Below are 24,866 nucleotides of genomic sequence, written 5' to 3'. Positions count from 1 at the left end.
GGTCGTTGTCATGCTATCTCTAAATTATTTTCAGAGTCAGTTTCTTCACTGACACCGGGACACAAAAGCGTTCCTTTGGACAAACCTTCAAGATTATTTTTGCATAATCAACCTAGTACACGGAACTGAGGGCCACTACTCCAACATCTGCTAAGATTTCTGAAGGATTCCTGCAACAATGTGTGGCTTCTGCTTCACACCAGTGACGAGTTTAAGAACAGTTCACTAATCTTAGAAATATTATTTATTCAAGTCTGAGGTTGTTTTCACTTGCGTTAAGACCTAATGAGTTAGTGAACATTTGAGGCCTAAACAGAAGTGTTAGTGGAACAACTGTAAAAATGTATTCATACTTCTGAACAAACCGCTTTCACTGTTTATTCTTCTTTTCTCTTAAATTCACCAAAATAATAGTAATAATGCAGTTACATACACGGAAATAGGTTATGTTTAAGTCTGCACCCTGGCAGAGGTTGTGTTAACATTTTCATTTTGGGGATTCAGACAAGCGTGCAATTTGACCAGGGGTGGCTAAACTTTTGCATATGGCAATGAGAAATTGAGGTTTGTCCACAAAAATGAGCATTCACACACCTGTCATCAGAAAAGTCAGTGGTCTGTTTGTACTTTGCAACAAAACATGACTTCAAAATGTTGCAGTCTTCTTTAAATGTATACTATATATACAATACTGTTTATTAAAACTAAAAACTGTATGAGTACATTAAAAACATACGTGTATATATGCACATACCAGGTTCATTCATCAGTTTAACAAAGAACATAGCAAATTAAGTTCAGTTAAGTTGTTAAGAAATCATCTGAATATGAACATATACACGGTCAATAATTTTAGACATGCGCGCATTTGCAACCCTACAAACATTTAAAAAATGTTAGAATATTGATAAAAACCATGATACTTAATTGTCAGATATTTGAAAATGGACAGAAAGAGATGAAGAAAAAGGCAGGTTTTTATCTGTTGATAAATGAAATCCACTGTCGCTGTCTTCAACCTCTGCATATTGTGATGTATCAGCTCATGAGAACGTAGTCGTCTGCCGAATCCTGCATGATAGGGGCCTTGCAGGTGGTCTTACAGGGTATGTTAACCATGGCATAGTCACAGTTGTCTTGCATTTCCACATGGTTCCCCACAGGGTTATCATTTGTGTGGTCAATGGTTGCATACAGCACATCTTCTGCAGGTGGTTTTTCACCCTGACAGAAAAATATGCTTTTCTGAGCTCATGGTTGCACAAAATGTCAAATGATACATTAAACTGCCTTGTAAACCTGAGTCTAACTGCTGTCTCACTCCAGGGTTTTCTTGCGTTGACCATCATATCTGATTGTTAAAAAACATCATTTGAATGTGTACTGGCTACACGGCTTTGCATTTGAATATGAGGCTGTTTCTGGAAATAGCCCTTCAGATTATGCATGATGTCTCGGTCTTGCCTATTTTTAGCTGCTTTCTACCCATAGCCTTACCAGATGCTCTACTACGTGGCGTAATTTTAATAAAGAGCTGAGATGCAGTGCAGGTACACAGTACACACATGGCCTGTTGTAGAGCCTGTGGTCTCATGTTTTGAAGAGAAGTAGAGCAGTGCAGGCTTCAGGAAGCTTCACATTTATGAGGCAACCGCAACTAAAAGGAGGTTATCCTTTTTCAGAACAGTGGACCATATCTCCGACTGGCAATGCCCCACAAAAAATTTCATCATCTGGGAGGCATTTCACTTTATTCTATATATATCTCTATATTCTCTGCACTGATTATATTTTAGTCCTATAATATTATTAATCATGGATGTTGTTGGACTACTGATATTACTTTACATTCTTTTTGAATATTATCTTTAGTCTCTCTGTAAATATCTAAACTCATAATATAAGAAAAGTTTGATCCCTTCCAGTTGTTTTTCATATAAAAAATTTATTTTGACCCCCCATGCTGTTTCATTCGAGTCAGAATATTCATAATGATATTTGATTTGCTATAACGGGAAAAATTTAACTGCCTTTAAATCTCCATATGAGATAAGGGATACAATAAGAGCCACTTTCCTTAAATCTGCCAAAGCAAATCTATTTATTTATTCAGCTATAAGTCAATGGTCACTAAACTAACTCTTATCACTATTTCTGTTGAAAGCTGAAAATTACATTTACTCATTAAGCTGACACTTTTCTCTAAAGCAACTTACAGTGTTATGGTATTTGTAATTGTTAGAGTTGGATAATTTTACTGGAGAAATTTCAGGGTAAGTACCTTGTTCAAGGGTATTACAGGCGAAGATGAGAATTAAACATGCAAACTTCAGGGCAGAAGGAAGTAGCTCAAACCACTATGCTACCAGCTGTGCTTGTGCTTGCATTTACTACATATCAGAGTTGATTAAGTTTTTAATAATTTAATAATTTCCCTTGTGGGATCAATAAAGTATATCTATCTATCTATCTATCTATCTATCTATCTATCTATCTATCTATCTATCTAATAGTCTGCTTAGAATATTTTGACCAAACATTACAGAAAGTGTTGATTGAAATAGGCAATGACGAAATACATTATGAACAAAACAAATTCCAGCTATACTACGTTGAAAAATGAAACAATTTCGTATCTCTATGAGGCTATAAAATAGTAAAATAAATTCAAACGTGCAGGATATCCAGCACCGCTACAGTGGAACTTACATCTCTCTCATCTAAGGTGTTTCCTGCATCAGCACCTGGTGACAGAGAACACACATCCACAGGTGTGTAATAAACCCTTTAGCCCACTGTGGCACTTCACACACAAAAAAAGTATCTCTCTCACTCTCAGACTGCTTGTCTCAAGCAAGGTTGTGGTGAACCGGGGCCTAACCCAGCAACACAGGGTGCAAGGCTGGAGGGGAAAGGGACACACCCAGGACAGGATGTCAGGCTGTCACAAGACACCCCAAGCAGGACTTGAACCCCAGACCCACCAGCAAGCAGACACAGGCTAAACCCGCTGCACCATCATGCCCTCCAGCTGAAATGGTATCTCTAAAATGTTTTTTAACGTGACTTTACATTTAAAAATTTAGTCAATGTATTTCTCCAAAGCAGGTGGGCACGGTGGTGCAGTGGGTTTGACCAGGGCTTACTCTGTGGTGGCTCTGCAGTTCAAGTCCTGCTTGGCGTGCCTTGTGGCGGACTGGTGCCCTGTCTACGGCGTGTCTCCTGTGTCCTGGGTTAGGCTCCGGTTCACCTAGGGACAAGCAGCTATAGCCATTGTGTGTATGTGTTTCTCCAAAGCGGTTACACTACTTAGAACAATTTGCCCATTTATACAACGTGGTAATTTAGGGTAACTATCTTGCTCATGAGTATTACAGCAGGAGGTGGGACTCAAACCCGGGTTGGAGGCCTCAGCTCTATGCACTACATTACCTGCTGCCTCAAGGTTTATATCAAGGTCAGATGGTTTTTATTTGAGCAAATTAAGATATCAGGTTTTAACATTCTGTTCAGCTTAGAATATCAAACAGTAAATTAGGACCATTCTAACTATAAAAGGCTCTTGTTACTGTCCGACTCATTCACACACATACTGTCTGAACTGCTTGTCCCATATGGGGTCACAGGAAGCCAGAACCTAACCCAGCAACACAGGGCATAAGGCTGGAGGGGGAGGGGACGCACCCAGGACAGGACGCCAGTCCGTCACAAGGCACCCCAACCGGGACTCAAACCCTAGACCCACCCAAGACCAGGACCCAGTTCAACCCACTGCGCCACCGCACCCAACTCATTTGCAAGAATGATTTGTGTAATGAAGCACTGTAAAGTGACCCTATGTAAGCTGCAGACATATACAGTGAAACCTGGTAAAATCACTGTTCCAGTGAGTGTTGCAGTTGGTCAGAGGAAAGTGTCTGCGCTGGGCTCATACAAGCATTGTACTCGAACAAAAAAAACAGCCTTACCTCTCGAGTCCGACTTTCTTTGCCTGGAAGAAAACATTGACATATTTAAGTTTTAGGATAGACTAAAGCATTTAGAAATATACCAGGTGTTAGCAAATAAGATGTATTCATTGTGTTTTAGGTGTATTGCTTGGTGTTATTTTCACTCTACTTGGAAAATGCAGGACATAAACATATTGGTGGGGTACAATTCTGGTCATGTGATGTGTAGAATTAGAGAGCAGAATGTCAATAGTTTTCTTGTAAAAACAGTCTTCCTTGTTTCTCTGATTGATCTGGGATGCCTGCATATAATGTCTGAAGAAAAACATTATACTGGTAAATATGATAAAGATAGTGTATAAGTTCAGTGTCAAACATAATTCACATTTATTTGTTTAGCTGTCACTTTTCTTTAAAGCCACTTACAATTATTCACCTATACTACAGCTGGAGAGGGAACTTAAACCCGCAACATTTTGCCCAAAGACAGCAGCATTAGCCACTACGCTACCAGCTGACCCACGGTCAAACCCTGGATAAAACTGACCTCTTATTCTAGCAATGTATAACTTTCAGACATACTGTTAATAAAAATTAATGATGTAATGGAAATAAAGAAATTGCAGAATGTGGTGAGAGAAGATGGCAAAAGAGATGAAGTTCGTTTGTTTGTTTGTTTGTTTGTTTGTTTTTTCTTTAAATGACTGAAAATGTGACTTCTGGTAGAAAGACATGGCCATAAGAATGTTCTTCCCATCACATAGTGCTGATGCTGTGTCAAACTGTATTAAACTACCAAGTCTCCCGTTTGCTGTGTTCACACATTTCTAAACACAGAGAAGAAAGTGGTGCCTGTGGCTCAAATATCCACCTCTGACAAAGTTTGAGCTACACAGTTTCACAACATGGCGTGTGTTCAAACCTCAGGGGTTACAACCACCATTGCAAAACATCAGCAGCAACACAGAGCAGCAAGAACATGCAGTTGTGTCTGAAATCAACTGCACAGCAAAGCCAACGCAGGGTTGACCCCACCAGCTTACAACATCCCAGCCACCCTTACATCTTGTTTTCAGATTGTGTTGATTTCCCTTCGACAAAGATTCAATTCATACTCACTTCTTGCAGTTGTTCCCCATAATTTTGTTACGGGTTCAAAGGTCACAGCATGCCAGGCTCCAGTGGGCACCAGCGGCGGCGTTCAGCGCCCGTCACAAGTGGAGATGTCCTAGCATTCAGTGTTGCCTGCTGAAGAACTACTGACAGCTAAGTATAGCTATACTGAAGTGCGCGTGTGTGTGTGTGTGTGTGTGTGTGTGTGTGTGTGTGTGTGTGTGTGTGTGTGTGTGTGTGTGTGAGAGAGAGAGAGAGAGAGAGCGAGTGACAAGGCTTAGAAAAAGCATTTGCATGACTTATTTCCTGTGCAGTGGAGTTTTCTCAAGCACTTCACGACACAAGTCGGTTATGTCACTCTGTGCAGCCTTTCTGTCAAAGAAAATACAAACACACATTCGTTACACTTATTTGCATGGCTTCCTCCAGTGGGTTTTTTCAGCATGTTCTGCTATGTTTTCCTTTCTAAGTTTTTAAAAACTGATTGTCACTTTTTTCAGCTCCATTATCGACTTTCAAAGCTCTAGGAATGATTGCAAATGCTTAAACATTATTTATTTTAGCTCTGAGTGATAGTTTTAAGAGTGCCTTGTTAAAAAAAAACCCAGTATCGCTACAGGAAATGAATGTGAGAAGTTGTGTATAGTGGGTCTGCTTAGCTGAGTCCTGAAACATGTCTTCTGCCCACGTCTTTGCCTGTTGGTCTTCTCGTTTGTGACCGTGCGCTCCCACGATCACCATGTTTGTCCCATACACAACCTGCAGAGCTTTGTGACTCGCTAGTGGGAGGAAACACAACACTGTAATATCTTTGTCTCCTTCCCAGACCCCAACTCTTTTATACTGTCTCTATTGCGTCTTCATATGTTGCTAATGGTTTTCATATTATAAGCCTGAAATAAAAATCACCAAAGAACTGCAATCACACGAAGTAAGCATCTGGATCGCGAGGAACGACATATTGAGAAGACTAGCTGGCCTCTCATGGGGAGCAAACTTCAAAGTGCTACAGATAACCTCAATAGCACTCATATGCTCTGCAGCAGAATACTGTGCACCAGGATGGGCTAGAAGTGCCCACATTAACAAAGTAGATTGTGCTTTGAACACCACAAAGAAAATCATATCTGGCTGCATCCACTCCACACCAACAAATTACCTGCCTATTGTAAGCAGTATACCTCCTCCTGATATCAGAAAAAATGCACAATGCATATCTCTAGCAAAACACTCCCTAAACGATAAAAGCGCATTGCTTAACAGTCACCTAACTGCTATTACCTCTGGCCAATAAAAGCAACTCTGCCTGAAATCTCAAAGGCCATTCCATCGATGCATGGTGTAGCTTTTTGACAGCACCAATAACATATCAGCGAAGGCCTGGGTCGAAGCTGAGTGGCAAAAGCAATGGACAAAGACTGGAGACTCATTTCTACACAGATTTATCGCAGTGCCATTCTCTGATCCGCCTGGAAGCCAGCTACACCGACACTGCTGGGAGCTCTTAAACCAATTACGCACCGCGCATGGCTGATTCAGGGCACACACGGACGAAATGGGACTAGCAGACAGTCCTGGATGCCTGCAGAGAGCAGCAACAAACTGCAAAACATTTGCTGGATCACTGCCCCACATACAAGCCCACACCAGTGGATTTCACGAACATCAATGATACAGACGTTAAACTTTGGCTACACAAAGCCAACTTTATAGCTTAGCTTGCCCTATGTTGCTAAACATCTGTTTTTGATCACATGACAAATAAATAAAATAAATAAACATCTGGATGTGGTGCTCAGGTACCGGCATCATGCCGGGCAGGTCTAAACCACTAAGACAAGTAATTATTTGTGTGTAACGGGGGAGTCTGGTGGTGTAAAGGTCAGTACTGCTGCCTTTGGACCTCAAAGGTCACAGGTTTGAATCCCACCTCTAGCTGTAGTATCCTTGAGCAAGGTACTTACCCCAAACTGCTCTACTGAAATAGAGTAGTGTTAGCTGTGTAAAACAGGTGAATATTTGTAAGCATCTTAATACTGTAAGTCATTCTGGAGGATGGTGTCAGATAAATGACATAATCTTACATAAAGAAGGAATTTCTTCTCTCCTTGCAGCTTCACTTGCTGGAAAAGATCACAAAGGATACTAAAAGTCAATAAAACCTTGACATCTTAAACTTCTGGTACTGTTTTAGGCTTCCGCCTGTCACATAGCTCTACAGTCACATGTCTTCTGTAGTGAATGTGTCCATTTTCTGCCTTTTACAGTCTCTTCACTCCCTCAACTGTACTACGTGATGATGTGGCTTCATATTTTCCAGTTTTTGCCTCCCCCAATTGGTAAACTATAGAATAGCACCTCAAAATAAGCACTTTTCAATGGTCAAGAGACCACCTTTCATTACAAAAGTAAACAAAATCCCATGGCATGAAATACGTGTATCCATCGATGGTCAGGACCACACACACATTGTCTGAACCGCTTGCCCCAAACGGGGTCATGGGGAACCGGAGCCTAACCCGGCAACACAGGGCATAAGGCTGGAGGGGGAGGGGACACACCCAGAACGGGACGCCAGTCCATTGCAAGGCACCCCAAGCGGGATCCGAATCCCAGACCCACCAGAGAGCAGGACCCGGTCCAACCCACTGTGCCACTGCGCCACCCCCCCTCCCCCAGAAAAGACCATTGGAACAGTTTTTTTTTTTGTTTGGGTTGCTCAAAGTAATGCAAAGGTATGAGAAAGAGAGGTCCTTGAACAGGAAGTAGCACTTCGACCACCAAGCCATGCGAACAGACAAATGCATGCATCATACTTCCTTTCTTCAGAGAGCTTCACTTCTTGGCGAAATGTGGTGAACAACATTGCGTCCAGCTATTGTTTGTCCTCTCATCCACACAGGTCCTTGTCAGGTTTTGGGAGGTCAGCCAGCTGTTGCGATGTTCTTCACCTGGACTGCCCCATGCGTTTTCTTGCTGCGACTGTGCATCCTAACACAAGGTAGGCTGGTCCGAGTGACCATGTCACACTGGTGTAGTTCATGTCAATTTGAGCCTTAAATGAACACAAGCCACAACTGAGATTACACCGGCTATGCCTAGGTTCAAGACGTGAATTTGATTTATTGTGTTGATATGTGTTCATCACCTTCGCCAATATTCCTAATACTTTCGTTTTCTTTGTAGGGCAGCCATTCGTCACCTCGCTATCAGAAGGAAAACAAATGATCAGATCACCCCTAATAGGTAATTCTGTCAAATTGTTTGCAAATTATTTAAATCTGAGTGCTCTGGAACAACACCGTAAAAAAACTTACATTAAACAAATGTGTAGGTATTTTATTCTCATCTGAGGTCAGGAGTGCCTTTTGGAAACGGAATGATCCACTTTATTGTTGCCTTTTTTTAACTCTCCTGAACTTGTACACAGATATTGATTAAATGATGCTCATCTGTTGGTGAGAGTGTCATAAAAACATTATTTTTATCAGTGTTGAGATTAAACTCAATCCAACACACCTACTGCTCTTAAACAACGTATAACAATGAAAGCAAGAATCCTGCATGAAGCTGCTCCACAGAGAACATGTTGAACAACATTGAACGGTGTGGTTTGTTGCTATGCGTTTTGTTATTTGGTTTCACGTGCAGATTATAGAAATGAGGTCCTCGATGCTGGAAGCAGCGTGGACATGGCGTGCTACAATATTACACAAAGCAAACTGATCTACACTCTGTGGAAGCTGCACATGAGAGGACACACGTGTGACCTGCGCACTGACTACCTAACAGAAAATTATGAGAACAACTGCCAGGATGGAAAAGTACTAAGAAGTGGAACGGGCAGAGAGTCCCATTTACATATACCTCAGTTTACACTCACAGATGAGGGAATCTACCTTTGTGAGACTGCTTACTGGGGAGGGACTTACACAGCCGAAATCACGGTATCTGCAAGAGGTAAAACAAAAGCTGCAATCTGTGGCATGTATATCTTATCCTTTTTTTCACATTGCAAAATGTGACACCATAAAAAAATTATTTATTTAGCAGATACTTTTTTCCAAAGCAACTTCCAATGAGCTCTATGTAGTGTTACCAGCCCACACACCTTATTCAAGGTGACTTACACTGCTAGATACACTACTTACAATGGGTCACTCATCCATACATTAGTGGAACACACTCTCTCGGTCACTCACACACTATGGGGGAACCTGAACAGCATGTGTTTGGACTGTGGGAGGAAACCCATGCAGACATGGGGAAGAACATGCAAACTCTATACAGACTGAGCAGGGACTGAACCCACATCCTCTTACACCCCCCAGGCACTGTGAGAAAGTAGCATTACTCACTGTGCCACCATGCCACCCATATACAGCTACCCTACAGATATGTGTCAGAGAATTCAAACCATATAACCCTGATTTTTACACCATTAAAAAATTAATTGAAAAATTAAAAAAAATGGGTTAAAGTCACTTACAGGTTTTTAAATGTTCTGAAACATTATGCCTCATTTTTGGTTATAGTCCGTCCTCAGATATCCAGCTGGCTGGAGGTAGAGCACGGCAGGAGAGTGGCTGTGTGTTCAGCCGTTGGGGGTAAACCAGTAGCCTCCATCTCCTGGAGCACCATGGGAAACTTCAGGGGGAACCAGAGCTCCATACTCAACCCTGATAGCACCTTTACTGTGGATAGCCGGTTGGCCCTGCCGGAAAATGTCTCCAGTGACAACCTGAACTGTATTGTCACCCATCCCTGCTTGGGAGAGGCACACATAGAAAAGGTCTCACCTTCAGCTTTGAAAGAGGGTGAGTGAGCAACAGCCCTTGGTATTGTGTGTAATGCTTATATATCACTCTCAAAGACTGGCAAATGCACATGGAGGAGATCCGACCTGTTAAACTTCACAGCATGTACACAAAAGTCCTAATGCAGCATCGTCGAGGTCAGATCTTCTGTCTATAGGTTGCCCTTCCTCTGTGAGCTCGGTGTAGCTGGCAGCTTTACCAGTAGCACTAACAAAAAAGTCCTTATACTGCATTTGAGCTGTTTTGATTTCTTTAAGGACAGTTATTATTTTCAGCCTTTGAAGTCTCTCAGTCCCCCAACAACACCACAGGGACTCAAACCAGGATCATTTGTTTTTTTCTTGTTTGTACTGCTTAAAGTAACATTGTGACTCCTTCACTCTTTAAAATATTAATTATTATTTTTTGCTGATGTAATATCACTGAACAGCCCTCAAAGAGCACAGGAAGCCCAAACCTATGCTCAACATTCATTTGTGTTGTGTTAATGCTACTTTGAACTGTTTAAAGTTGAATTACAGCTCTTTTATTTTTCTGAGCCATTATAGGGGTATGGAGTGATGTCACATCACCTAAAAATAATGATTAAAATTTCAAAAATATGAATTAAAACATTAATATAGATAGTAATTACTACCAGCTACTGAGTTATAACTAAATTACATTTTTTTAAAACATTTCTGGGATAAAGAACATTTATTACTTCCACAAAAACAATAAATGCAAAAAATCCTTCCGGACAGGGACTAAATTATATAGTAATGAATGTAGATGATTTAATGAGTTTAATTAAAATAATTTCCATGCACAATGTAATCTCATATTATTAAGAACAACTGAGATAGGCTGACTGAGAGGTTGTTCAATTAATTAAACATGTTAAATATGTAGCAGTGAAGTCACCATAGAGCACACACACACACACATTTTCAGAGCCGCAGTCATATTTTAATTTCAGATACTGAAACAGATGGTGTTCGATAATATGGTAAATGCTTGTCTTTTTTCAGGTTTGGCACCAGTCATTGCTGCACAGTACAGTGTCTTATCCATTGGTACTGTTATTTTGCTCTGTGGAATATTGACTTCATGCTGCATCATAAAGAAATCTGTGGGGAAGTGGAGGTAAGATGTGAATTTGGGCGCCTGTAAATATCAAAGAATCAAAGTAAGGTGTTAGTTCTTAACTATGTGTTGTTTTTATTTTAAAAAGTGCATTAAACCTGGTAGAGGCAATATTTACTTGAGTAGTATTATGAGCATTTTTGGGGTTTGATTGGGTATTGTTTTGTTCATTTATGTGGACAACTAAGTTCATTAGCTGGTGTGCATAAAATACATTGAAAATATTTTCACTATAGTTTTTCAGTAATGTTTCAGAGAAAAAGTAAACTTGTTACATTTGCAAGGAATTTCAGCAGACAGAAAACAAATTTAAATTTTTACAAACCTATAAGATTCAAATGAGAAGTACTGTGGTTTTTTTCTTTCTTGGGGGTTCTAACAGCCAAAGGACCAGATTTTTTTACATACCCCAAATCAGCAGAACTCAGCAAAGCCATCTGTCATCATACTAGTGTTGTGTAGAGTTGGTGAAGTAACTGAGGAATGAAAACAGAGAGAAGAAAACAATTAAAAATGATGGATTACATCTGAAGTTCCTCCAAATGTCAAATTGCACAAATTAAACAAATTACTTTAGATGCCAAATGTGATAGATGTAACCTTAAGGTCTCTCATAGAGTGAATCTCTGAGATTTACCATTTCTTTCATAACATGTGTCATGCATGATTTTGGATTCTGTGATTTTTGGTTAAGAGCCATCAAATCAATGTCAGCTCATAGAGACAGAATGCCTCAAGAATGTTGTACTCATGTTCTCAGGCTATCTGCCAAGGAATTTTGGAAGATTTGGCCAACCTTTTGCAACTTCTTATATAGTGGTAAATGACCACATATGATGAATGTTTTAATCTTTGGCTGTATTTACCTGTTTCTGAGTGTATTTATATTTTCTCAGTTCACTGATTCTATAAGAACTGTTGTCACTGATTTGCTCTACTGTTAATAAAAATAATAAAAATGTAATAAAAAATAAAAGATAACCAAACATACAATAAAATACTTTAACAATGAATCTGTAGCCAGGTGGGCATACCTTCTAGCAGTGTGGCATTTGCCAGTAGAGTCCACAGATCCGTAAGACTGACAACCAAAGAACAAACCTGACCAGTGATATAACAAAAACTGGCAGAGCCGCACTGTGGACTTTAATGGTAAACACATTACCATACCATATCAATTACCATATCATAAACACCATATCAACTACTAAAGCACAAGATGTATTATGAAATTAAAACTAAAAACATGTTATTTAAGCCAGGCTCACTAGGGATCATTTTGCTTTCAAATCTTTTGGTTTGCTTTCAAGTTGTGGACTTTGTCTTTAACCTGCTGCTGGGTTCTGTATTCTCACATCCCCCTTACACTTTTTCACCTGAAATCAGACATACTTTTCTTGTTAATGTCTGGTTCAGTAACATCATCAACAATACTTCTTAGGAAAGAGCTCAGGAGCATTTTCCTATTTCCTGAAAATCGGTGGTAGAACCAGTTTTTCGTGCAGTCGACACAATTGTTAAATTCACTATCCATCAGATGCCACGTGTGGAGTCCTACTTGCGGGGTGACATCACTGTTATCACAACAACTTGACATTTAAGTCAGTAAAATGCAAATCTGAACACTGCTCCTCTTCACCGCCAGCTTCCATGTTCAAAAGATAAAAACTACCTGATTTACATTGGAAATTCATGACAACAGTAAGTTTCCATGTAACCTGACAGGTACTTTTTGCTTTATCAAGCACAAAAATATTTGCTTACATTTTGGCACGTTTGCATTTAAAAACATTATGCAACAGCATGTATTTGGCACGCATACATATACACTTAGTGACTCACACAAGATCCCCAGCAGAGTAATAAACACTGTGAGTACATTTCCTGCTTCCTGCTGATCTCCATCTAACTAGGAGATTCAGCCACTGGAGTCACATGGGGTCAAATGTCTCCTGACAGGAGTTTGTTCAACAGTCCTCATGTCAATGATATATACTGTAGGTCACCTTCTGAATAACATGACCAGTGACTAACTTGCCTGATCACCGCAAAGCGAAAGCAGAAGTTGTCTGATTCACATTAGTAGAGAAACAAAGCAGCATTTTGTTAAATGTGCACATATTACAATAAATATTGACAAATGGAACAAAATTACACAAATAACTGCCCATCACTATATTTGTAAAGGGTATGATGTTTTGCCTGGTTCCATCAACTCAGAATGTTTGTAATTACTAGATCAGTTCTGACACGGGTGTCTGATCATTTTGACTTTGTGAAGATTTAACAATCTTCAGGATTTTAGCAAGTTAATAGAAACAAAATCTGGTGCTTGCTGGGAAACAACAAATTTGCTTCAAATTTTATAACCATGTGTGAGAATTTCATAAATTTCACACACACACACGCGCGCGCGTGCACACTGTCTGAGCCGCTTTTCCTATACGGGGTTGCGGGGAACCGGAGCCTAACCCGGCAACACAGGGCGTAGGGCTGGAGGGGGAGGAGACACACCCAGGGCAGGACGCCAGTCCGTCGCAAGGCACCCCAAGCAGGATTCAAACCCCAGACCCACCGGAGAGCAGGACCTGGTCCAACCCACTGCACCACCGCACCCCCCCTTTCATAAATTTCAATACCTGCCAAAATCTTAGTTTCCTCCTGAAGTCATGAGGGAGTGAAATGTGTAGTGTTTCACAGTGTCAGGGTGCAGGACTAGGTGACCGCTAAGTCTTGTTCTTCCTAACCTAAAATACTAGGACGACTTCAAGCCCCCATGACAATCAAAGCACAGATTAGAAAGGAAAAATCCAACTATGTGACATCTGTCATTTTGTATGAGCGCTACGGGACAACAATCCCCTGAAGATATCAACCTTTCCACACTCCTCCTTTGTTCAATAAGGGTAATTTCTATCCTTCTGTTGATGTAATGTGCTTTTTGCATTGATCTCTGAGATGTATATCAGTTTGGAGAAAAGTGCCTCCTAAAAAAAAATCACTCGCTTAGGCAAATTACTTCTGTGAGGGGATTGAATGAACATTATTTCTTATGGAAAAAATATTGCAATCAGTTCCCAGACCAAAATATTTTATTCATGGTAATGATTCTAACATATGTTACAGGCAGTGCCTGGATTACAAACGACGTCCGTTCCTAAGTCTGTCTTTAAGTCGGATTTGTATACAAGTTGGAACAGTTAGGCAAGGTTCGTATTTAACATCAGTTAGTCAAATGTTTGTCTTAGTGTACAGTGTATTGTGTACCTTTCTATGCATAAAAAACATTAAAGAAACACTTTGGGATACACTAAAACACACACACACACTTTCTGAACCGCTTGTCCCATACGGGGTCACACGGAGCCGGAGCCTAACCCAGCAACTCAGGGCATAAGGCTGGAGGGGGGTGGGGCACACCCAGGACAGGACACCAGTCCATCACAAGGCACCCCAAGTAGGACTTGAACCCCAGACCCACCAGAGAGCAGGACCTGGTCCAACCCACACACACACACACACACACACACACACATTTTCAGAACCGCTTATCCCATACGGGGTCACGGGGAACCAGAGCCTAACCCGGCAACACAGGGCATAAGGCCGGAGGGGGAGGGGACACACCCAGGACGGGACACCAGTCAGTCACAAGGCACCCCAAGCAGGACTTGAACCCCAGATGCACCAGAGAGCAGGACCCGGTCCAACCCACTGCGCCACCGCGCCCCCATTACACTAAAACATCTTTAACATAATAATAATAATACACACACACACACACATTTTCAGAACCGCTTGTCCCATACGGGGTCACGGGGAACCGGAGCCTACCCGGCAACACAGGGCGTAAGGCCGGAGGGGGAAGGGGACACACCCAGGACGGGACGCCAGTCCGTCGCAAGGCACCCCAAGCAGGACTCGAACCCCAGACCCACCGGACAGCAGGACTGCGGTCCAACCCACTGCGCCACCGCACCCCCTATAATAATAATAATAATAATAATAATAATAATAAGAAGAAGAAGAAGAAGAAGAAGAAGAAGAAGAAGAAGAAGAAGAAGAAATGTAACTACAGTATTTATAATAGAGAGACACAGAAAGAGATAATAATAAATGTTGCTACAGTATTTATAATAGAGAGGGAGAAACAGAGAGAAAGAGAAGGAAGAGGAGAGAGAGAGAGAATGTGTGTAAGTATAAAAAACATTAAAGAAACTTTAATGTTTGTCTTTCCAATGTTTGCTGGCATTTCACCTTTTTCTGATTGCTTTATTATTTCCATTTTAGTTTCAGTCCTGATTGTTTTCCTGTTCTTCGATGCACCACTATTACTTGCATCACATTTACGCTTTGGTGCCATGATTAGGAGGGTGTCCCGTAGCGGAATCTCTCCACAGTGACACGTGGATGGCTCATTTAGGTGTGATAAGTTCTGCTGAGTCCAGCTCAACTAAGTGTAAGCACTTGCATGGCTTCCTAGATAGGAGAGGCTACAGAAGTGGTTTACCATTGTTTTCTTCTACCCATTTTTGGACAGTGGTAGCAAAGCCAAACACAGGAGGAACATGCATACTTCACACACAATGAGGAAGAATCGAACACTAGATCCAAAATTAGAGCCCTGGTGCTGTAAAGCACCAGCATTTCCTGCTGAATCACCATGCCACTTATGGTTCATTTACACCCATATTCCTCAGATGCATTCATGTACCTTATCAAAGAGATCCATAAGCATCTTCCAGATCAAAGTGAATAAGTGATTATTGCAAATGGAAAAAACTGACCATACATTAACCACTTTTCAGCAATTTTCAGTAATTTCTCAGCAACTGGATCATTAACAAGGGCTCAGTTATTCATAAAGATGTTTCTCGGCAGTTTCACAGTCTACCAGGTTGTGACATTTGGAAAGCTGCTCATATTATGTCAAACTCCATGCATGCATTTCAGATCCAACAGATTGTCGTGATCATGGAATGTCCCTGTATTTTACAGATGCTGAGTCACAGGGTTACATACAGTAAGAGCAACAAGGGAATCTTAAGGGTTCTTTGTTATTCTCGTAAGGCAGCAGTTTCTGTAGCTGTTTTCCTAACTGTACGGAGACAAGTAAATTTTATCCAGAGCTTTTTAATATGTTCATCTTACGTACAGTACAGTCATATGCATGATTGTGTGCGTATTTACAATAATTATTAACACGCCTATTAATGGAGGACTTGAGCTAATCTGAAAGTGCAGCATATTGTGTCATAGCTTATCGTAATGGAGTCTTGGAGGAACCAAATGGCCATTTCCAACTAATCAGACATGCGCTCCTCCTTTCCTGTAAGAGCAGAAATTGTTTGGTCACTATTACAGGTTGGTCAAGTCTATAAGGAGAAGTGCTGTGGTGTTTCGAAAAACCCTGAAGCTACAGCTCATCCCGTAAGTGAAAATGAAAGCAGTCATCTGTACCGACAGGACAGATATGAGTAGTGAGTTACAGCAGATGATGCCAAAACGTCAATCAGAATGTCACTCAATGTATCAATGTCCCAGAAGAGCCAGCTGCGGGGACCAGTGGTGCAGGAAAGGTCCTTCAGCACGACCCGCACCCCACCGCACCCCTCGGAACTGTGCACCTCTTTCCTGGAGAACTTTTCTGGAGCCACTCAAGCAGTAAACAGCGGAGCGGCCGCGCGATGACGTCATACTGGAGCCTATGACGAGATGGTGTTTCCCTTTGCCTCAAAAAAAAACAGCTGAAGGATATCCCTGCAATAATATTGTCCACAATATATCATTGTCTATATGTCTAGATGTCTTATACACGAGCTGAAGTGTTTGCACTTTGCCCTTTTGGAAGCAGAAGATAGCGGTAGAGTAAGATCACGGGACAGAAACCTGCCTTGGGATTTCTGGTAAACATCAACTCGTGTGGTGACGCATTTACGTCACGTGGTCGTAACTCGCTCTCCCGGGCGACGGAGGCGGGGTTGGCGGCAGAAATGAAACCGGTAATACAGCAAGAGCTGCAATGTAAGAAATGAATAAGCACACTGGTGTCATTTGTTGTATTGTATCGCACAGTTCACAGTGCGCTTAGACAGAGTAAAGAAATGCGAAAGTCTTGACAGTGTGTTAGGAGAAACCCTGGACCAGGTCCCTGCTGCTGTTCCCGGGAGGTCCGTTCAGAATCAATCATCAGTCCGAGTCCCACGGCACGGGACGCACTTGCGTTCTCCGCCTGCAAAAATTCTGACAAAAACAGGCAAAGATAAATAATTTGCAATTCCACTACGAACAAGTACACGCAGCCCAACTGTAACGAGTCCAATGTAATAATGCATACATGATGAAAACAGTCACGCGAGTGTTAAGGCAAGCGAATGCAGTGAGTGAATACTGACACGTTCGAGGTGACGGGTAGTTTATAGATATTAGCTTAAACACAAGAGACTGGAGAGTGCGTGAAAATTTGAAAGTCACAATTTAGGGGGAGGTGTTATAATAAATTATGGGAACGAGAGAAAACACGAGGCGTTGTGAAGTGCGTAGTGATTGATGATTCCCGTCATCATATGCTGAGTAAAGTCCAGTGGAAAACACCCAAGCTCAGTACTATAATAGCGCTGAGTAAACAAGGGAGGCAGATGCGCACCGCGCTGTGACAAGACACACACACACACAATGGATTCCAACATTTTAAATATTATTTTCTTCTCCTTCATCCTCTCTAAAGGTAAGATATACATGATATTTCTTTCTGCTTCCTTCTTGAAATGTGTAATGCTGGCAAACAGCGGAAAGTGTGTTTGAATGGCGAAGTGTGACATCGCGTGGGACAGAAATTGTTCGTGTGTTTCAGTGTTTATTATTAGCTGCCGCTTTGCACTTTTATAGGTTTTGGTTCGAATCCCGCTCCTGCTGTAGTAACTTGATCAAGGTACTACCTGAGGTGATACATGATTCATTCATTTAGCTGTTGCTTCTCTCCAAAGAGACTTACACTGTTACGCTACTTACACTTACCCGTTTACAGCTGGGTAACTTTACCAGTGTAATTTACTTAGGGCAAGTACCTTGCTCAAGGATACTACAGTTGGAGATGGGAAGGCAGCAGCTCTAATCACGAAGGTATCAGCTGCCCCTATACATATTACAGTAAGATATATAGATGAGAAAATACAGTAAGGATAAAGATATAAGATGATACAGTAAGAACAGTTTGCTTTATCCATTGGTGAATCATTCTAAAGTTGCCTATTTAATATACTGGAATGAGCCTTAAGTAAATATGTCAGTTGAATAACACTTAATATGGGGGACCCAGCACTTTAGAGTCTCACACACACACACACACACACACTGTCTGAAGCTGCTTGTCCCCAACGGGGTTGCGGCGAACTGGAGCCTAACCCGGCATCACAGGGTGCAGGGCTGGAAGGGGACTGGAAGAGGAGGGGACACATCCTGGATGGGACGCCAGTCCGTCACAAGGCACCCCAAGCAGGACTCAAACCCCAGACCCACCAGAGAGCAGGGCCCAGCCAAACCCGCTATGCCACCGCACCCCCCGCTTTAGAGTCTTTCTAGCCAAATGTTCTGATCAAAAATGAACAAAACCGGTTGCTTCACATGTCGATCCCAGGATTTTTACAGCTGCAGTTCTCTTAGCCAGCTTCACTGAATTAGATTTCCATGTTTCAGAATACTGACTTTAAGCACCAACATGCCAGGTTCACATGAGTGGTGCAGATCTGACTGTTTGTACAAAGCACTAATGGTGTTTCTCTGCTTTCTGGGTAGCCTTCTCGTCAGAAGTCAAAGCGAAGGGGGACAGCAGTGCTGTCTTCGGAGAGGACGCCTCTTTCTCCTGTTCTCTCTCGGACCTCAAAAGAGCTTCTCAGATCACCTGGCAGAGAGTGCGAAAGAACAACTCCATACAGGACCTGGCTACCTACAGCAAGATGTACGGAGAGAATGTCATGGAACCCAAGGTGGTTTTCATGGAGGCCTCGCTCAACTCATCATCGATCATCGTGAGGAACGTGTCAGTGGAGGATGAAGCCTGTTATGTGTGCACCTTCCACGTGTATCCCAGTGGATCTGTACGGAAGCAGACCTGCCTCACTGTCCACGGTACATTACCACCTCCATCACTTCTTCTTTCACAACACTCTTTGGAAGATGTATGAGAATATATCTAACTACAGTACAGGCATAACTGGAGGGAGCCATGCCCTCAGAATAGGAGGAAGGCTGATTGGCATCCACTTTCTTCTCTGGACACTGTTGCTAATCTTTTTGACCCCCAATACTTTACTAGATGTCACTCTGCTACTGCCAGCGCCATAAACTGCAGTCATGTTAAGTACAGATCAGTGTAGGTTAGCAAGGCATGGGGTTAGCTGGTAGCATAGCAGCTATAGCTGCTGCCTTTGGACCCAAAGGTCTCAGGTTTGAATCTCACCCCCAGCTATAGTACCCTTGAGCATGGTACTTTCCTTAAATTGCTCCTGTAAAATGACTGAGCTGTGTAAATGGGTGAGTAATTGTAAGTTGCTTTAGGGAAAAGCATCAGCTAAGTGTAATGTCAGATTTAACAATTCCCCCCCAAGTATTACACATAACACGATTTGTGAAGGAAGCAGCTTGGTTGAGGTGCCAAAGCTGGCACTGTTTCCACTGTACATTCCCTTTGTACTATGGTGACAAACACTGGCGTGTGTCTGAGGGTTTCGCATCCCCCTTCGCAGGAATAACCAGGGTGATCACCGAGAAGCTGCGGGACCATTGGAGCGAAGAGCTCCAGAAGAGAAACGTGCTACTCCGCTGCTCGGCCACGGGGAAGCCGGCCCCCGTCATCACCTGGAGCGGCATTTCGGTCGCAGGTGAGAGCATTCACGCGGAGAGCATCGAGAACAAGGACGGAACCACGACCGTGACGCTCAACACCACGCTCGAGCACCTGGGTGCGCAGGGCGGCCACGTGGACTGCGTGGTGACAAGTCCGGGGCTGGGAAACGTCACGGCACGTGTGAACTTCTCCAAAGTGGACCGGGGCGGAGAAGGTGAGGGGCAAAGAGGTGCAGCACAGAATTATAAAATATGGAAATAAAAGGACACGTAAACTAGTAAAGGGCAAAAGGTGGTTGACTGAAAAAAAGGGGGTGGGGCCAGGGGAATATTATGTAATAATCTGGAAAACACGGGTGCTTTCCTACTGCCACCTTCCTGCAAATGAGTCGCATGTGTTATTGGCACTGATTGAGTTCTTTACTAGTAAAAGCCGCAATCTTTTTCACTCTGGAAATTTGTACTCGCTCTCCGTGTTGTGCATCGCATCGATTGCTCCGAAAGCTCGTCTAATTTGCGGAATAGGAAGTAAAACATTGCCACTCACTGCCTGACTGCTGCGTCCCATCATGTCAATTCACAGCCTGTGTTTTATTTTTAATTTTGCAGATAAGAAGCGAAAGCACCAGTTGTTTGCGGCCCTGTTCGTCTTCCTGGCACTCCTGGTTGCTCTTGGCATCATAGTCTTTGAAGCAAAAAGGGAAAAAGGCAAGTAATTTAAGAAAACGAGGACATTTACCAGAATTCAGTGTAGCATTATTAAAGGATCCTCCTTTTTATTCATGTTCACTGTTTCCAGTTGCACTGCAACAATAATTCTACCACGTCACAAAAACATTTACTTAAAGGTTGAAACATTTATTTGACACTTTTTTTACAGTGTTGAGTCACCTGCAGTTATTTGCCCATTTATACAGCTGAGTAATTTTACTGGAGCAATTTTGGCTAAGTACCTTCCTCAAGGGTACAATAGCTAGAGACAGGATTCAAACCTGCAACTTTGGGGTCCAAAAGTAGCAGCTCTAACCACTATGCTAACAGTTGTCCCCTGTGTTTATCATATCATGTTAATAAATTTTTGTGATTTCTTCTTTAAAGGATGCGTTAGACGACTGTTTGTCATCGGAAGGAACAGGATTTTTCAACGGGCCTCACATTTTCCCATTAGCTCTGATGAAGACCACAGTTCGGATTTGCAAGGGAACGCTACGGTGTCTGTGTCTTCTGCTTCTGCTTCGGAGTCTGTGTAGCAGAGACTTCACACTGGAGAACATCTTCTGAAATGGTGGAAAAGATGAACGTTCCTCCCAACAAGACCCAGCACCTTCACCTCCTACACAGCTATTCCTAGACAGCTCTGGACATCACAGAGTCAGTTGGAATGGAATGGAGTTAATGAGACAGCTGTCCAGATTAGTATGTCCTGTCCTAGAAGGCAGTCTTGGCCAAGGCGCGTGGATTTTACTTTGCTGCTGAAGATGATTTTTGAAGCTACCTCTCCATTGACTTGATCTCTGCCTTGCATAATACATAAGTACTGAAAATGTCCACCCAAATCAAAGCAAACTTGAGGATACACCAGTCTTTTACAGTAGCTCTGGTAAATGATACTGAGACTGCAAATGATATAAGAAATGTTCCTTTGTGTGCCATGCATGTTTCAGATGGCGTGATTAAAAGTTTTGAACAGGTTGTTTAATATAAATTTAAGGTTTATTAGAACTAATGTTTATTTTGTTACTTTATTTTCAGTCATAGGTAAGCTATTGTAGAGACCTTACATATCTCTGCAATGTTAAATACATGTTATTTATGAAAAGGTTTCCGATTAATTACCTAATTCCCCTATAGCTACTGGCAATGCCTTGTAAATAGAGTAATTTGCTTTATTTACTTTACAGTATTTTCTGCTTCTACTGTTGCACTTTCCGTTTTTGATGTTATTCATTTTTTCCATATTAAATGTATTTATTTATTTCAATGTACAAATATTGCACTTTACTGAAATGTCTATTTTTATACATCAAATTCAGAACAACTTTACAGTATGCAATTTGTTTCATGATGCTACTTGTTTTTTGTTCTATATTGTCATTGCATAGCATTCTAAAATTGGATTAAATTACCAGTTCTTGGAATACAATGCCATGGAAAGAAATTTGTCCCTTCCCAATAGTATATTCTTATAATGAATTTGATCAGATATTCAACCAAAACCTAATATTACATGAGCATTGATGTAAACAAATGACAATGAATGGATTTGTTCCTTAAGCTGATGAACACAGTTGAGAAGAGAGTGTTGCATAAAACTGGTTTTGTTTGTGACTTCATGGTCACTTTTGCCTTTAAATCACAATAAGCAGAGTTTTTGTTAAAGCAGATTTCCCTCAGTTTCTTCATGACCTGTGTTCTGTAAAAACTGGGACATAAGAAATGACAGTATACAAAAGTACAGTAGGACTTTTTACAGTTTTTTAATACTTTCTACGTACATTAAAACTAAAACTATTTTGGCGTTATGTAAAACATAAGTATATAGTCTTCTCAGGCTTTTATCTAATCCCAGTTGTTAATGATTCATTCCAAAAGTTTCAAGTTTATTGTCATAGATACAAGTACCATGTACATGTATCATGAAAATCTACCTGAACGCTTCTCCACAAACTATGGACAAAGACAATAGAAATACTGCACAAACAAAAGAATGACAATGACAGTAAGTAGTGCAACAGCAATAGCAATAAATAATGGTAACAGTAGTAGCAAAAATGCCAGATGACAGTGAGAGAACTCAGAATGAGAATGCTTAAAGTGGCAGTGTAATTTACCAACGTGCTTGGGTGGAGCAGTCCAACTCTAGTTACTAAAGGTAGCACATTGGTTAGTGTTCTATACTCTTACAGCAGTGAGGTAAAAGCTGTTCCTGCACCTAGCTGTGCGGGTTCGAATAGACCTAAACTGTTTTGCAGATGGTAGGGAAGGGAAAAATGCCCGTGCAGGGTGACTATGGTCTCTCATGATCATAAGAATGTGAAGTTGTAAGAACATTGACACTGTGGTAAGATGGATAAAGGTTTATACACACACACACACACACACACACACACACACACACACACAAACACACACACACTGTCTGAACCGCTTGTCCCATACGGGGTCACAGGGAGCTGGAGCGTAACCCGGCAACACAGGGTGTAAGGCTGGAGGGGGAGGGGACACAACCAGGACAGGATGCCAGTCTGTCGCAAGGCACCCTAAGCGGGACTTGAACCCCGGACCCACTGAAGAACAGGACCCGGTCCAACCCACCGTCCCCCCCCTCATAAAGGTTTATTTATTAATTAACTTTATTTATTAATTTAAATTTAAGTGCTCATGCTGGTCTTGAACAATGCATGATGACTAACAAAGGACTGGCAAGAGAAGTTAAACAAGACACAAGGACACGGAAACTGGTAGGCAGGGACTTCACGAATGGCATTGAACCAGAAGCCAATCAAGACTCCACTTTGTTCCCTTTTATAGGCTTCACAGGGTGACCAGAAAGATCATGGGTTTATCAGGGGATTTCTAATACTCCAGAGAGGCAGCCTTCTGACAATCTACAGTATGCATGACATCTGCAGCTGACAGAAACCTTTGTCATCTTCTCACCTTTCACCTTTCTTATGTACATTTTGGTCTCCTTGGTAACACTGTTATCTTCTTAATGGCACTATTAGTGCAGCAGATTTCACAGGGGTCACCTTTCACTGGTCTACCCTAATAACAGCTAAATGTTCGCACCTGTTAGTTTTGATTTGAGGATATTTACACCGGTATCAGACAGGGATTACAGTCATTTTACACATAGTCCCAAATAAACCGGCCAGCTGTGTCTCACTGCATTATTAGTTCATGCAAGAAACCAAAAAAATGCCTGCAGTTGATTCTATATGCGGCATTTGCATCTGGAGCTCAACGTGAGGACCAATGCAGTGTCAGTGCCAGTAAAGCTAGCCATTATGAGGCTGAAAAATCAGGGAAAGTCAATCAGAGACATGGTGTAAAGATTACTTCTGTCAAGATGACTGTTTGGTTATGAGCTTAGCAACAGCAAACAACATGGTACGTGAGGAAGAGGGCTGCAATGGGCTATAGAAAAAAACATTCAGAAAAAATCCTTTAAAAACTTTCCCGGAGGTTGGCATAGACAAAGGAACTACTGGCAGTGTAGTGGTTAGAGCTCCTGCCTGTAGATTTGCAGGTTTGAAACTTGAGCAAGGTACTTCTCCCTAAATGGCTCCAGTAAATTTACCCAGCTGTATAAATGGGTGAACATTATAAATTACTGAGGAGAAAAGCATCAGCTAAACAACTAAATCTAAGTAGATGTCAAAGATTAGCATAAATAGAAGAGTGCGCAAGTAAAACCTCAAAGTGTTCAGCAGAAGACACAAAGTACTGGTTAAACTCAAAAACAGAAAACACTGTACAAAAGCCCCGGGAGTTGCGAAACAACATGAAGATTAACCTGTAGCAGTGGAAAAGAAAGTGTGGTGCTCAGAAATAAACTGCCACATGATGAAAGTGTAATAACTCATCTGGAAACATGTTGGAGGTGGTGTCAAAACTTGAATGTGTGTACCTGTAACTAGATCACTTGTCTTTACTGATGGCAAAATAAATTGTGAAGTGTACAGAAGCATCTTTTCCGCTCAGACCAAACCCATAATTCATACATATTAATAAAGAAACCAATAAGTACAGAGACATCACTGGTGGAGCACATTTACTGTCTGTTTTTTCAGCTGGTGTGGAGTGATGTACAATAATTATATATAATACTGTGCTTGTTTTATATTGGATTTATTGAACATCAAAATATTTATACCCTGTGTCTGGCTGCTGTGATTTAGTTTGATTGTCTTTTTGTCTTCACTTTAATTTTGATAGGGATGAGTGGAAAAATGAGCTGAGAATTTTCGATGTCTGTGGCTGAAGCCCACATTGTCTTCCTGTTTTTCATCAC

General features: G+C 41.6%; 2 protein-coding genes across 5 annotated transcripts; both read left to right on the top strand.

Moving 5' to 3' along the window:
- Nucleotides 1–5,632: 5,632 nt before the first annotated feature.
- Nucleotides 5,633–11,713, top strand: LOC108933057 (cell surface glycoprotein CD200 receptor 1-like). 4 transcript variants are annotated; one of them, XM_018749868.2, is made up of 8 exons: nt 5,633–7,245; nt 7,331–7,402; nt 7,966–8,064; nt 8,250–8,309; nt 8,715–9,023; nt 9,599–9,880; nt 10,891–11,005; nt 11,388–11,713. In XM_018749868.2, the coding sequence occupies exons 2-8, from the start codon at nt 7,360–7,362 to the stop codon at nt 11,455–11,457; spliced, it is 978 nt and encodes a 325-aa protein (XP_018605384.1). In that variant the 5' UTR covers nt 5,633–7,245; nt 7,331–7,359; the 3' UTR covers nt 11,458–11,713. The 4 variants fall into 4 exon arrangements, with proteins under 4 accessions (XP_018605384.1, XP_018605385.1, XP_029114700.1 ...); XM_018749869.2 differs by lacking the exon at nt 7,331–7,402; XM_029258867.1 differs by having other exon boundaries at nt 5,633–7,402.
- Nucleotides 11,714–17,561: 5,848 nt separating this feature from the next.
- Nucleotides 17,562–21,488, top strand: LOC108933079 (OX-2 membrane glycoprotein-like). Its single transcript, XM_029257587.1, has 5 exons — nt 17,562–17,732; nt 18,800–19,132; nt 19,750–20,064; nt 20,459–20,557; nt 20,948–21,488. The coding sequence occupies exons 1-5, from the start codon at nt 17,681–17,683 to the stop codon at nt 21,097–21,099; spliced, it is 951 nt and encodes a 316-aa protein (XP_029113420.1). The 5' UTR covers nt 17,562–17,680; the 3' UTR covers nt 21,100–21,488.
- Nucleotides 21,489–24,866: the final 3,378 nt, after the last annotated feature.

The sequence above is a fragment of the Scleropages formosus genome, chromosome 1 (genome assembly GCF_900964775.1).
Source record: "Scleropages formosus chromosome 1, fSclFor1.1, whole genome shotgun sequence".
Lineage (NCBI taxonomy): Eukaryota > Metazoa > Chordata > Actinopteri > Osteoglossiformes > Osteoglossidae > Scleropages > Scleropages formosus.
Note: the sequence above shows the minus strand (reverse complement) of the source record. Positions and strands in the feature narration are given on the sequence as shown.